Source organism: Pseudorasbora parva, chromosome 3 (assembly GCF_024679245.1).
Source record: "Pseudorasbora parva isolate DD20220531a chromosome 3, ASM2467924v1, whole genome shotgun sequence".
Lineage (NCBI taxonomy): Eukaryota > Metazoa > Chordata > Actinopteri > Cypriniformes > Gobionidae > Pseudorasbora > Pseudorasbora parva.
In genome coordinates, this window is record NC_090174.1 from 54,577,131 (window position 1) to 54,590,472 (window position 13,342).

A 13,342-nucleotide genomic window follows, 5' to 3' on the forward strand; every position below is an offset into this window, starting at 1 on the left:
GTCTTGTAAAAGCGAACCGAACCAAGATGAAAATGCTACGTTGTAAAAAAAATCAAGTCACCGTTTCGACACAATCAATCTATAGGTGTGAAAACACACTTTAAAAAAAAAAAAAAAAAAAAAAAAACGTTTTTATCTGGCCTGGAAAAAAAATGCATTACCGATTGTGGGTACTTTATGGGGACCAAAAGGGGGGTTGGGGGCAAGTGTTTAGATTCAGCAGCAAGAATAGATATCACTGTGGATTAGCAAGAACTATCGTTTTCAGCTTGAAAAGCAGGATGCTAGGTGAAGTATTGATAACATGAACCAAATGACATCCGACAAACCAAGTAGACAATTTCCTTCATGAAATCATTTACACGGTATTGAATATACATATATGGCCTGAGTGAAAATGAATAATGGCACCATTCCTCCTGTACCTTTTAAAGTACCTTTGGTTCATTCTTTACACCAATGCATACAGTGCTAAATACACATTTCAGATAAAAAACTCCTGATCAGACAATTACGGTAGCATTGGCAGTTGAGTAATGCATATGTAAAAGTGAGAGCATACAAAAAGAGCTTATTACATTAAATTCATTTACTCTTTCTTTTTAATACTGTGCACAAGCCACGATGTTGTTTCCGATTCCAGGACTTCAAAGAGTTAACGAGAACCGAAATCCTTCCAAATATTAAAACCTATAAGCAGCTCGTCCATTTAAAGAACAATCCATCCAGTTCCTATATAAGGTTGAAAATCTGTACGTTTACGTTCTCAAAAAACAGATGCACCAATGTGATCAAAGAGGATCTATTTGACAATCTGAGGTGGCATAATGGCTGTCTTTGGAGTGGTTTTGCCCTCCGTCTCCAGTGTTCCCTCCTTTCCCTTTTTCCTCGGTGGTTTTTTGATGGGTGTTTTCTTAGGCGTGGCATCTCCTTCAACTCTGGTCCCATTAAGCCCTTGTTTTTCTGGGCTTTTAGCCTCAGGGGAAGAGTCTGAAATAGGAGCCACCATCTTCTGGAGGTTGCCGGAGGTGGGAAGAAGGGGCTTGTTGGTCCCTGTTGCAGAGCGCTTGGTCTTTTGAGGAGGGGTGGGTTTCTCCCGGTTAGCTTGAGGTGTTGAAACACCATTGGGTTTGACGCCCACCGTGAGCCCCTCGTTTCGATTAAGGCTTTGGGTCTTCTCCTTCAGCTGAGCCGCGAGTAGCGTGGCGGCCTCAGAGTTCATGTGCGGATGCATGATCTTTGGGCTTTTGGGTGGATCTTTGTTGGCGTCGTTTGTTTTCTTGTCCGAGTGGAAGTTTCCAATCTTCTTCAGGGCATTCTGGAATGTTCCGTTGAGGTGCTCTATGGTATCTGAAGCTTTGTTAGATTTGCTTTTGCTTGGGGATTCGGGTCCATCTGCCTTCTTACCATCCTGATGCTTTTCTCTGTTCTTGCTTGACTTCTCCTTAAACCGCTGCTTCTCATCAGACTTTCCAGAACCTTCCGAGCTGTTCTTCTTCTTCTCTTTTTGTGGTGATGGAGTCTGACTTTGCTCTGTCGGGTTGGTTCCGGAGGTTCCGTGGATCCAGGACACCTTCGGTTTGGTGGAAGGGTCTGGAGGACGAGGCTTCGTCTTCTCCTTCGCCTTCTCTGGTGAGGCAGTGTCCTCCTCCTCTTTGGAGTGTTTGGAAAGGCGGGCGACATGGGCGTAAACAGCCCCTATGGTTGACTCAGAACCACTGGTGGAGCCCTCGCTGTCTGAAGATTTCAGGAGAGGCTGCTCGCTCCCGTCGTTAGCATATAGTTTTGTGGTTTCTCTTGTGTCTTTGAGGGACGTGTACTCTCCAGCGTCCTCATCATTGGGGGTTGATATTTCTTGAGGAGCGCTAGAACTTTGCTTCTCACAGCTCTCGTTCATAGTCTCTGAAAAAGGTAAATGTAAAGTGTAAGTGGTAGAGAAATATATCTCTATGACTGTAGTAATGTATTTGTTCTTATTGTCAAACATCTTAAAAAGTGAATGAAATGGAATCTCAGTGTTAAAATTTGTCATCAGTCTGGAAAATATTTATTTTTGATAGAAAATTGGATTCTAAAATTGACAATTTGTTCCAAATTCCAGTCTGTGCATTGCTAATGATGTAACATCATGCAATTTACCCAATATAAACTTGTTTTGTACGTTTTGTACCAGAAAAATAATCAAAATAATCAGTTCATTAAAATAAATTAAAAAATAAAATGTATACAACATTCTTTGGTAATATTCGTCCTCATAATTTGTCACTTTTTTGTCACTTTCGTTACTGTGTTTGTTTAGTATTATTTATATGCATAAGTATTTATTAATACTATTTTGAATTACCTTTTTGTTTACCTATTTTTATTTTATTATATTATCATCTATTTTTATTATTATTATTATTATTATTATTGTTATTATTATTATTATTATTCAGTTTTAGATTCATTTATTTGAGTACTTAAGCACATTTTATTTCAGTTTTTTGCCAAGGCAACATTTCTAATTTTCATTTACAAGTTTTCATTTTTATTTTTATTTTATTTTATTTTATTTTATTTTATTTTATTTTATTTTATTTTATTTTATTTTATTTTATTTTATTTTATTTTATTTATTTTATTTTATTTATTTTTTATTTATTACTCAGTAAGTATAAAGCCAATATTTAATTCTGAGCATAAACTTTGACTGTACCAAAATGTATTAAAAAACAACTAACTGAGCTCAGCTTGTTAAATAAATATCAAGAATAAAATAAGCACACCTAAAGATTATTGTATGTGTATGACCAGATAGAAACACCAAAACTGCACCAAAACTGAGTTTTTTTTTCCTTAAAATGCTTTTATAAGGGTCCATGATTCCAGAATCTCCCACACCACGGTTTATGCAGAAAGTCCTGAGTCACATCCTGAAAGCGTAGGATCTGCTGACATGGCCAATTTGAGCGTTTGCTGTTTGTATTAACTCAATGCACGTGATGTACGCACTCAGGCCAGGCATTTACCACAGAATTGGGTCATTTAATAAAATTGTCAGGAGACTTCTTAATTCCCTCATTTATTTTCCATGCTGCACAAACAGATGGTTTATCTGTGCTAGTTCCCACTTACCTTCGTGGGGTATGCAATAAACTGGCCCATCTTCGCTTGTCTCGAAGGAAGAGAAGGACTCCTGTGAAGACCATGATGGAGAAGGCTGATCCACCACGGAGGGCGGCTCAATAATACTGTTGAAGGTGTTTTCAGGATCGTGGTGGGTGACTAAGGGTTTGGACAAGAGAAAAACAAACATAGAGGTCAGGTCAAATCAGTGGAAGAAGGCTCCCTGGATTCCACAACACACAAAGGCTCTTTGACTACATATGTGATGATGTTAGGCTCTACAGTCTGCATTAGTGACCGACAAGGGCAAAAAGTGGAGTGTGGATAATCTGTATGAAAGCCAGCATTGACAGAACATAAGTGAAACGCTACACTTCAAAGCATGCTAGTGGAATGATCTGCGAGCTACTGAAGACCCAAGAATTTACTGTGGTAAATTGGATTACAGTTAGGGTTAGTACTGAGAGTTCAAGCTTGTTTGGTGCTGGTGGACCAACCATGTTGTTTAACAGCATATAATCAGACGTGATCTTACTGGTCAATTTAATAAGGGATATCTTGGTGATCCTGGCTCAATTTATCCGCTAATATACAGTTATTTTTCGTTATCGTTCTTGGTGTGAGTCTGCCTTCAGGGTACATTTACATGACAGCGGTGTACTAAATTTTGCATACAGATAACAAGATCATTAAGATATCCTGGCTTAATCCTTTATCCTAGTTTTGTGCAATAGGCCCCTGGTTTACGTGGTTTTGAAATGAAAGCACATTTCGATTAAAATTCTTGATAATATGAGTGAATACGTGTGGGATTCTTTTAAAGACAGCTTTTAAGGAACTGAAAGGGCTATCTAACTAATCCCGAAAGTTTACAAATGTACAGCGGTAACTTTGCCCAGTTCTCCTGCGTGTGACTGTGGTCCTAATGAAGGTCACGGTGGTTTTCGAGAGGCCGCTTCCTTTCACCCACTTATATGTGATGATGCATTCATGCTGACTTAGAAAAGATGGTCAGCTGAGATTCCTGTGGCTTGCTGCTCACATCTCATCTCAGCCAGGAGGAACAGGAGTAGATGCTAACCACATTTTCTTGGCCTAGTTACGCCTCTCTCACACTGCTCTTTTGGCTATTTGGCTGTACAAAACCTAGGCAAGATCAGAAGATCTCTCAAGTCAAAATGCATTCAAAATTTACTTTACTTTTTTTTTATTTTTTATAAATGTTCTTTGTTTTAGTATGCATCATTTTATTTCAATTTAATAACTTGCTCTGTCTCTTAAAGGGATAGGTCACTTTAAAATGAAAATTCTGTCATCCTTTACTCACCCTCAAGTTGTTTCAAATCTGAATTAATTTCTTTCTTCAGCTGAACACAAGCAAATATTTTTTTGAAGAATGTCAGAAACCAAACAGTTAATTGGTGCCATTGACTTCCGTAGTAGGAAAAAAAAAATACTATGGAAGCCAATGGCTCCAGTTAACTGTTTGGTTTCTGACATTCTTCAAAATATCTTCCCTTGTGTTCAGCTGAAGAAAGAAATGCATACAGGTTAGAAACAACTTGAGGGTGAAGGATGAACTATCCCTTTAAACAACTCTCCTTTTCAGGTGACATCACCAGGCCCACTTTTCTGGTATGTAACACCACTTTCTACAATCTAATCAACGCATTATGGATAAAAACATGTTTATCCACATTTTCTCTTATTAAATCTAGAACTAGCAGCAACAAAAGCCGACTGTGTTGTTGAACTTGTCGTTTTACAGACTTTCAAGTTGAGTTAGCATGCTTTAGAGCTAGCATATGCCTTTCGTTCAGAAACACTCAAGCCCTTGCCATTGGCTAGCAAAGAGTTTATTCTAACATTCTCCCAGGGTGGAAAAAAAGCTTTGAAAGTAAATTTGCAAAAATAAACATTTCAACAGCACATAGCATTGAAAACCACAGAGATATAAAACTGCATTTTTGGAGTTTTGCCTTCAATGAAACAATTTACATTCCATACTTTACTTTTTCCAAACAGCTGTAGATTCTGGAAGAACTTTCCCTCAATGTCAAAGGAATATCTTTCAACTGTTCACTTCACCAGCATTTTGATCATGCAGATTAACAATGCCCCTGTGGGACTCGCCACTCCATGAAATGGTATGCCATGTATGTTGGGGATGCATGTAAACAGACACAGAGCTGTTTTTACTGACATCGGACAACTGCTGTCTTGTCAGAGACAGACACTTAGACCGGTCTGGCTACCCACCCTCTGCTATGGGGGCCTTGAACAAAAGTGCATTACAGGGACATCCCAGCTGCACTAGTCCCCACAGCTGCAGAAAATACTCTGGTGTAAGGCAGCAGGTGGCCTGTCTCTCTCACGCCTCTCCAGAAACATGTTTATAGACTTGGACTAAGAGCCATTTAGATTAAGAGCTAAAAGGCTGTGCAAGGAACATTGTTCAATGTTTACACTGTTTCGTTTGTAGTTAAATATCTGAGAACATAAAAATAAATTAGGCTTAAATGATATAGAAGTAAAAAGTAAACGGGCAAATTTCACAAAACATGCTGAAATTGTGTCACCTCAAAATCAAAAGGAAAACAAACTATTATATAACTATTATAAATGTTAGGGTTAGGGTTAGTCGGTGGATTTCACTGCTGCATGCTGTTGAAATAGTTATTTTTGCAAACTAACTTTCAAACACTCGTTAGTCCAGTTATCCAATCACATCCACAGTTGAGGCTGAAGTTTTTGTGGGTTTTTTTTGTTGTTGTGTGTTTTTTTTTGTTCATCCAGGGATTTATTCGGTAAATGCACTCTAAAAAATGCTGGGTTAAAAACAACCCAAGTTGGATTGAAAATGCACTAACCCAACAATTGAGTTGTTTTAACCCAGTGGTTGGGTTAAATGTTGCTTAAGACAACCCAATTGCTGGGTAAGAACAACTCAACCATTGGGTTAAAACAACCCAATTGTTGGGTTGGTGCATTTTCAACCCAACTTAGGTTGTTTTTAACCCAGCATTTTTTAGAGTGTGTGTTTCTATCGTAATGTATGACTGTCTTATCTGATTAAAAATGTATCTGTAAAGTAAAATGTTAAAAGTTTTTTTTTTAATGCACAATTTGCACGTTGTCTTTCCATCCAGCATTTTTTTAATATCTCAAAATGCACGTAAAAATAGGTGGATGGAAACTATCTAATGTTGATTTATTGATCAGGGCCCGTATTTATCAAACATCTTAGAATTACTCACAAGAACACTGCTAAGAATTGACTTGAGTAAAAAAATTCTTGGCTCAAAGCTGCGCTTAAAAGTTAGTTATCAAGCGTCCCAATCATACTTTAAGTGAAGTGTAGGACTAAATCTTAAGTGCTAGTCTTAGAGTGGATTTACGACACTTTGCTGTGCCACAAACGCGATTTTGGATGATGTCATAGGCATGAACCAATCACTGAATAGATGTCCTTAGTTAAGAATATTCTCAGATAAATTCACATTGAATGGTGAAGTTCCTAAGAGGAGTTTACATCCAATACACATTTGACAATAAAGAGTTTTCAAGAGAATACATTATAATATATACATTTTAAATGAAAGATAAACATGTTTTCATCCATTTAATTACATTTTTTTAAACTGGTGTGCTGTTAAATGACCTGTCTATATATAGCCTAGATTTTTTATATATAATCAGCAATCATGGATTCCAAAAGAAAACCGAAATGGCAGGAGGAAGAAGCGATCGCTACTGCTTGCTGAATCACTCGAACCATGTTTTTTTAAAGTTTTTTTAAAAAAATAAAACCCAACATTAACCAGCGCTGAAAAAGATGATGTCTGCTCTGTCCAAACGATACTGTTTGATTAATTATTTGTCGTCAAATATTCCGAACACATTCGCCCTCTATTGAAAGATTTGCGCACGTCTCTGTCTCCTCAGCGCCATCACAAGCCCCACTGGCAACTCCTAACCACTTGAGAGACCTCTCAAGCTGTCTTAAATAACTTTGATAACTTGCTTTTATACTTAAGTTTGAAAGTAGGAGTAAATTTCATGAATTCTCAGCACTTAAGACTAAAATAGCACTTTGAGAAGCTTGATACATACGGGCCCAGATTGATAAGACTATAGCATGAACAGTGTACCATAATACAACAGTGAATTAAAATAATTAAATAACTTAAATACTTTATTTTTGATTTAAATTAGTATTTTATCAAATCCAGTACAAATATAACCAAATAATACCATGCACTTTATATATATATATATATATATATATATATATATATATATATATATATATATATATATATATATATATATATATATATATATATATATATATATATATATAAAATGAAATTCTCATATTTCACCCCCAAACCAAAAGAATTATAAATATATATTTGCCTTTGAATATGCATTTTCCATTCAAGACAGATCGACTTCACTGGTGTAGAAATGTGTTGTTCTTAAATCTAAATTATGGTGAAAGATAGAATGTGGGTCAGGAGATGAAGGAAAAAAAACATTTTAATTCTTTTTTTTTTTTTTGTCCCGCTTGTCTTAAATCTGTCATTACGAGCTTTAGTTGGAGTAAAAAGGGCTCTGAAACGCACAGAGGTATATTTAGTCACTTCCTGTCTAAAGACCCCCAGCCCCCCATCTGCTCTCCTGTGAGGGTAGAGTTTCCAAAAAAAAGTGGAGGAAGAAAAGAAAGGGAAAAAATAGCAGGCCTCACTGCTGCAGTTGGCCAATGAGGACAGCAGAACCGCAACAGGAAAAGGAGGAAGAGGAAAAAGAGGGAAAGAGAGAGTGATATTTTCATCCAGTTCCTCCCATGGAGTGAGGAGTTTGAGGGGGTGGGGAAGAGAACGGGGTAGACTTTCAGTTCTCCCTCTCATATGCTATCGCAAACCCCGTTTGTTTTCCAATCAAGAGCGAGCGTGAAAAGAAACATTGTTTTGCGTTGATTTGTCGGATAAGAGAGACACTTTACACGCATTCTCCGTCAATTTTCTCATAACTTTTGTGGATGAACGGGCTGGTTTGTGTTTGAGAGCCGAATGCTGGTCATATCTCTTCTGCTAAAGTGCCATCTTCTTCTTGCGTTTTACTACTTGCTTGTTCTTTGTTGTCTATCCAGGGTTTTAAAGCTCAAGGGGTTTTATTGAAACAATCTGCAGGCCATACTCAACCCTAACCAACAGTGGCATTATTGTTTTAGACAGGACTTTTCATTACCCGGGTCTGATGGCAGTGACTCTTTAACTTATGTAATGTGGTAAATTAGTGTGGAAGCACACGTCTCTCAAGGATAGTATGGCTCTGGGCTTTCTCTCAGGCTCTCTGTCACTAAATAACTAAATAGTGCTCACCCGTGACCGCCTGTTACCCACACACTAGGGTATTGTTTGTTTTAATTGAAGCAGTGCCATCCATATTCTTTGTCAAATGAGAATTCAGCTCTCATTTCCTTGATTTGGACCTGGATTTTTGCTTGTGATTTACCGTAGATATGACCAATTTTCCAAGTGTCTCTTTGGGACACTTAAGTCACATAACATGTCAAGACGAATAGCATTCGGACAAATATACTTTTTTTCTTATTTTTTGCTGAAAGACTTTTGATCAACTGGGGGTTTGATGTTTTTTAGTGGATTTACAGCAAGTTAGCAATGAAGCAAATGATAAATTTTCTCAATCAATTAAATTAAATGGCATTAGTATCTGACTGTAGTGTGCCAAGTGTGAATTTGCTCAAGTGTAAAATATAATTAACTACCAATAGTTAAATAGTTTCTTGCACACAAAACTAATGTATTGCTTGGAATAGATTTTTAGGGAAAATATGTATGGTGCTTTTTTGTTGTTATAGGAACTTGACAGCCCCTGGTTGTTTTCCAGAGTAGAAATACAATCCAGGTTTTGGAACAACATCGGGGTGAGTGAATGGTGATGATTTTTATTTTGTGTGAACTATCCCTTAAAAGTGAATCACATAGATAAAATAAAAATCACATAGATCAAAAAGTAAATGTGACATCATTTTGCCATGAATCTGCAAACGGCTTGTTCTGAGATGTGATCATGATTTATGGGGATTAAAAAAAGAGGAGAGGGTGGATTTTTACCATTATAGGGTGGTTGTGAACACACTGCCGACACATTTATGTTCAAACACCATGTAAAAGTGAATTTTGCATAATAGGTGCCCTTTAATGCACTGTGAAGTAACATGAACATTAATATTTTTATTAGCTAACAATAGCAAAGGTTAATAAACACTGTAAAAAAATATATTGCTCATTGTTAGTTCATTTTAGTTAATGCATTAACTAATTTTAACAAATGAGAATCATTGTAAAGTTTTACCATTTGACCTGCAAAACTACCTCACATTTTTCTATATTTAAAAAGTCAAATGTATTTAATTTAGTGCCTTTTACGATTTTGGTCTCTGAATCCAAGTTTAAAATGATTATACCAAACAAACTGCCTTAAAGTAATATGTTTGCATGGCCACTTTAATATTCCCTCTAAAACCGACTCCTGGCAGCAACACCTCATACAGTTCCCCAACCACAAGAACTCCACACAGGGGTTCCATCCTGGCAAAAACAGAGGAGTCTTTGATTGGGGGAACATTCAGCTCCCAGCCGTCTGTTTTAATAAGAAATAGGGAAATGAGGGAAGAAATGCGGGGAATAAGAAAATGAATGTCTGTTTGGGTACAGATTAATAAGGACTTGAAGCTTCACAAGGAGCCAAGGGAAATAAGACGTGCACCCGGAGCATTCCATTCAGATGAAACCCTAAAGACTGTGTTTGGGTCGACGCAGAGCGCTTTCAGCGCTTTTCAAGCTCTTAGCCAGTAGAGGCACCAAACAGGTTCTCAACCACTGCCCCATCTGCCATTGGTCAGGGAAACGAGAGCCCGCCCCAAACTCATGCTATTGGTTGAGCCAGAATTTGATATTACTATGGCCCTGTCCCAAATAACACACTTCATGTGCACTTTCCGTCTTGTGGACTTACAATGGCCATTGTGTGCGTGTGTCCGTTAAGTCCACAAGACCGTAGGGTGTCCCATTCGTCATTTAAGCTTAAAGAAGGGTGCTCGTGAGCGCCCCCTTTGCAGCTGCTATGCGCCCTCAATGCGCACTTCAGCTGAGCCCGCAAGTTTGCGAGCTATGCAGAGGACTTCTACCCGGCAGTCAAAGCGGTATTACGTCGTGAAAGTGCAGACTTAGAGGAAGCTCTTTAAGGAGTGATCATACAGGACACAGGTATTGTGTTGTCATTCATTTACGCTCCATCTAAATAAACTCACACATCTTGTAGTCCCTTCTTCACATGACTTCACTAGGTGTGAAAAGATTTACATAAAAAACAAAATGACTCGCTGCACCTTTAAATGAACTGGTTGCCAATAATAAAAATGACACGTCTGAGCTAAAGATTTGCATTAAAACGTCCTATCACAAAAAGGATGTCACGCTGTTTTTGTTAAACCATTGAAGACTGCAAATCATATTGAGTGCATATCTATTGTGTGGTTCTGTTTACTCGCGGCACACTGGACCATATGTAATTTTAGATGGTGGAAAATGAGGACATACCAACAACTTTGGGTAGTTTCTGTCTCCTCAGGGGGATTCTGGGAAGTTTGGTGCTGATTCGGCTGAATCCACCACAGAGGATTATTTTGGCCTTCTTGCTGTTGGTGGAGTTTTCCTGGTCAGGGCTGAAAGAGGAAGGGTGACGTTAGACCAACTTTGAACTGCCCAGAAATGGATTATATATACGCCATACAGTATACACCATCAAACCATAGAGATTATAGATTTTGTGTTGAAACGAAGGAGAAATGTAGGGATTCATCTGCCTCATGGGCAAACTGAGGAAGTCTAGGCTCAGTCGGTCTTACGTTCTGTAGTTTTCCAGCCATTTAGAAAAGGTGGAAAGTTTAAGAAAACAGCCGGCTGTGATTTCTAGAACGCGAGAGTCTTGAGTTTTCCCGACTGACTGTAGAGAACAGAGGAGGCTTTCACTTCAGTGAACTGTGAACAAATCTGATGACAGGCTTTGTTAAAAGATGTTCTTTGCCAGGGGTGAGTTTCAGATAGACACAATGGCCACGTTCACACGTTACAGCACTCAATCTGGTTACGTTCACACACAGTTATGTGAGCATTGGTTAATTACAATTTTTAGTCATGTATTAATTATGATTAAACTTATTTGGTATTATTATACATATGTATATATTCAGCAAAGATACGTTGATGGTTCCACTGGTCCACGTTACACTGGTTCCTTTGAGATTTTCTTATGTGTTTTTATAATGGGTTTTTAATGTGTAACATAAAGCCTGTGATAGGCATAACTTGACTATAATTTGATGTTTTGTTCTAGCATGTAAATTACACACCCATAGCAAAAACGTGAATTTTGAAGCAGTTATGACCATTTTTTGAAAACATATGTTTTTATGTGCGAGTGTGTGCAGTGTATGAAACGGCGATGTAGCATCAAGTTATGTTTACTACAGGGTTTATTTTACTTATTTTATAAATTCAAAAAACCCCATAGGAAAATCTTGAAGGAACCAGCAGCGAATTAGTCTTCTGGGCTCTGACGTCATTAGAATGATTTCTATAGAACCATGTGACACTGGGGACTGAAGTAAGGATCACAGAAATAAATAGCCTTTTTAAATATATTTAAATTAAAATGACTTATTTTATATTGTAATAATAGTTCACATTATCAAAATGGTCACTGTATTATCAGATAATTAGTTTTTAATGAATGCAATACCCAGTAATTGAAACACACACACACACACACACACACACACACACACACACACACACACACACACACACACACACACACACACACACACACACACACACACACACAGGTGATGGTCATATAATTAGAATATCATTAAAAAGTTGATTTATTTCATTAATTCCATTCAAAAAGTGAAACTTGTATATTATATTCATTCATTACACTTATATATTTCAAGAATATATTTGATATAGACTGATATATTTCAAATGTTTATTTATTTTAATTTTGATGATTATAACTGACAACTAAGGAAAATCCCAATTCAGTATCTCAGAAAATTAGAATATTGTGAAAAGGTTCAATATTGAAGACAGCTGGTGCCACACTCTAATCCGCTAATTATCTCAAAACACCTGCAAAGGCCTTTAAATGGTCTCTCAGTCTAGTTCTGTAGGCTACACAATCATGGGGAAGACTGCTGACTTAATAGTTATCCAAAAGACAACCATTGACACTTTGGAGTCACAAAAGGTCATTGCAAAAGAAGCTGGGTGTTTACAGAGCTCTGAGTCCAAACACATAAATAGAGAGGCGAAGGGAAGGAAAAGATGTGGTAGAAAAGTGTACAAGCAATAGGGATAACCGCACCCTGGAGAGGATTGTAAAATAAAACCCATTCAAAATGTGGGGGAGATTCACAAAGAGTGGACTGCAGCTGGAGTCAGTGCTTCAAGAACCACTATCCACTGACGTGTCTAAGACATAGGTTTCAGCTTCTCTTTCCTTGTGTCAAGCCACTCTTGAACAACAGACACCGTCAGAAGAGTCTTGCCTGGGCTACAGACAAAAAGGACTGCTGAGTGGTCCAAAGTTATCTTCTCTGATAAAAGTAAATTTTGCATTTCTTTTAGAAATCAGGGTCGCAGAGTCTGGAGGAAGAGAGGAGAGGCACACAATCCACGTTGCTTGAGGTCCAGTGTAAAGTTTCCATAGTCAGTTCCCATTGGGGATCATGGTATCCCTATTCTTAATTGGTCAGCAAACTCACCTGACCTTAACCCCATATAAAATCTGTGGAGTATTGTGAAGAGAAAGATGCGATATGCCAGAACCAACAATGCAGAAGGGCTGAAGGCCACTATAAGAGCAACTGGGCTCTCATAACACCTGAGCAGTGCCAGAAACTGATCGACTCCGTGCCACGACGCGTTGCTGCAGTAATTCAGGCAAAGGTGCCCCAACTAAGTATTGAGTGCTGTACATGCTCATACTTTTCATGTTCATACTTTTCAGTTGGGCAAGATTTCTAAAAATCCTTTCTTTGTATTGGTCTTAAGTAATATTCAAATTTTCTGAGATACTGAATTTGCGATTTTCCTTAGTTGTCAGTTATAATCATCAAAATTAAAAGAAATAAACA

General features: G+C 37.7%; 1 protein-coding gene and 1 long non-coding RNA gene across 2 annotated transcripts in view; one reads left to right on the top strand and one right to left on the bottom strand.

Moving 5' to 3' along the window:
• LOC137071480 (uncharacterized) overlaps positions 1–13,342 on the top strand; it is a 59,891-nt gene that overhangs the window by 32,106 nt on the left and 14,443 nt on the right. The window lies entirely within an intron of this gene.
• scarf2 (scavenger receptor class F, member 2) overlaps positions 120–13,342 on the bottom strand; it is a 39,037-nt gene continuing 25,814 nt past the window's right edge. Inside the window, exons 9-11 of the mRNA XM_067439514.1 lie at positions 10,740–10,864; positions 3,118–3,267; positions 120–1,902 (exon numbers count right to left, since the gene is read on the bottom strand). Coding sequence (XP_067295615.1) covers positions 803–1,902; positions 3,118–3,267; positions 10,740–10,864 — 1,375 coding nt within the window. The 3' untranslated portion in view covers positions 120–802. The remainder of the gene's footprint in view (positions 1,903–3,117; positions 3,268–10,739; positions 10,865–13,342) is intronic.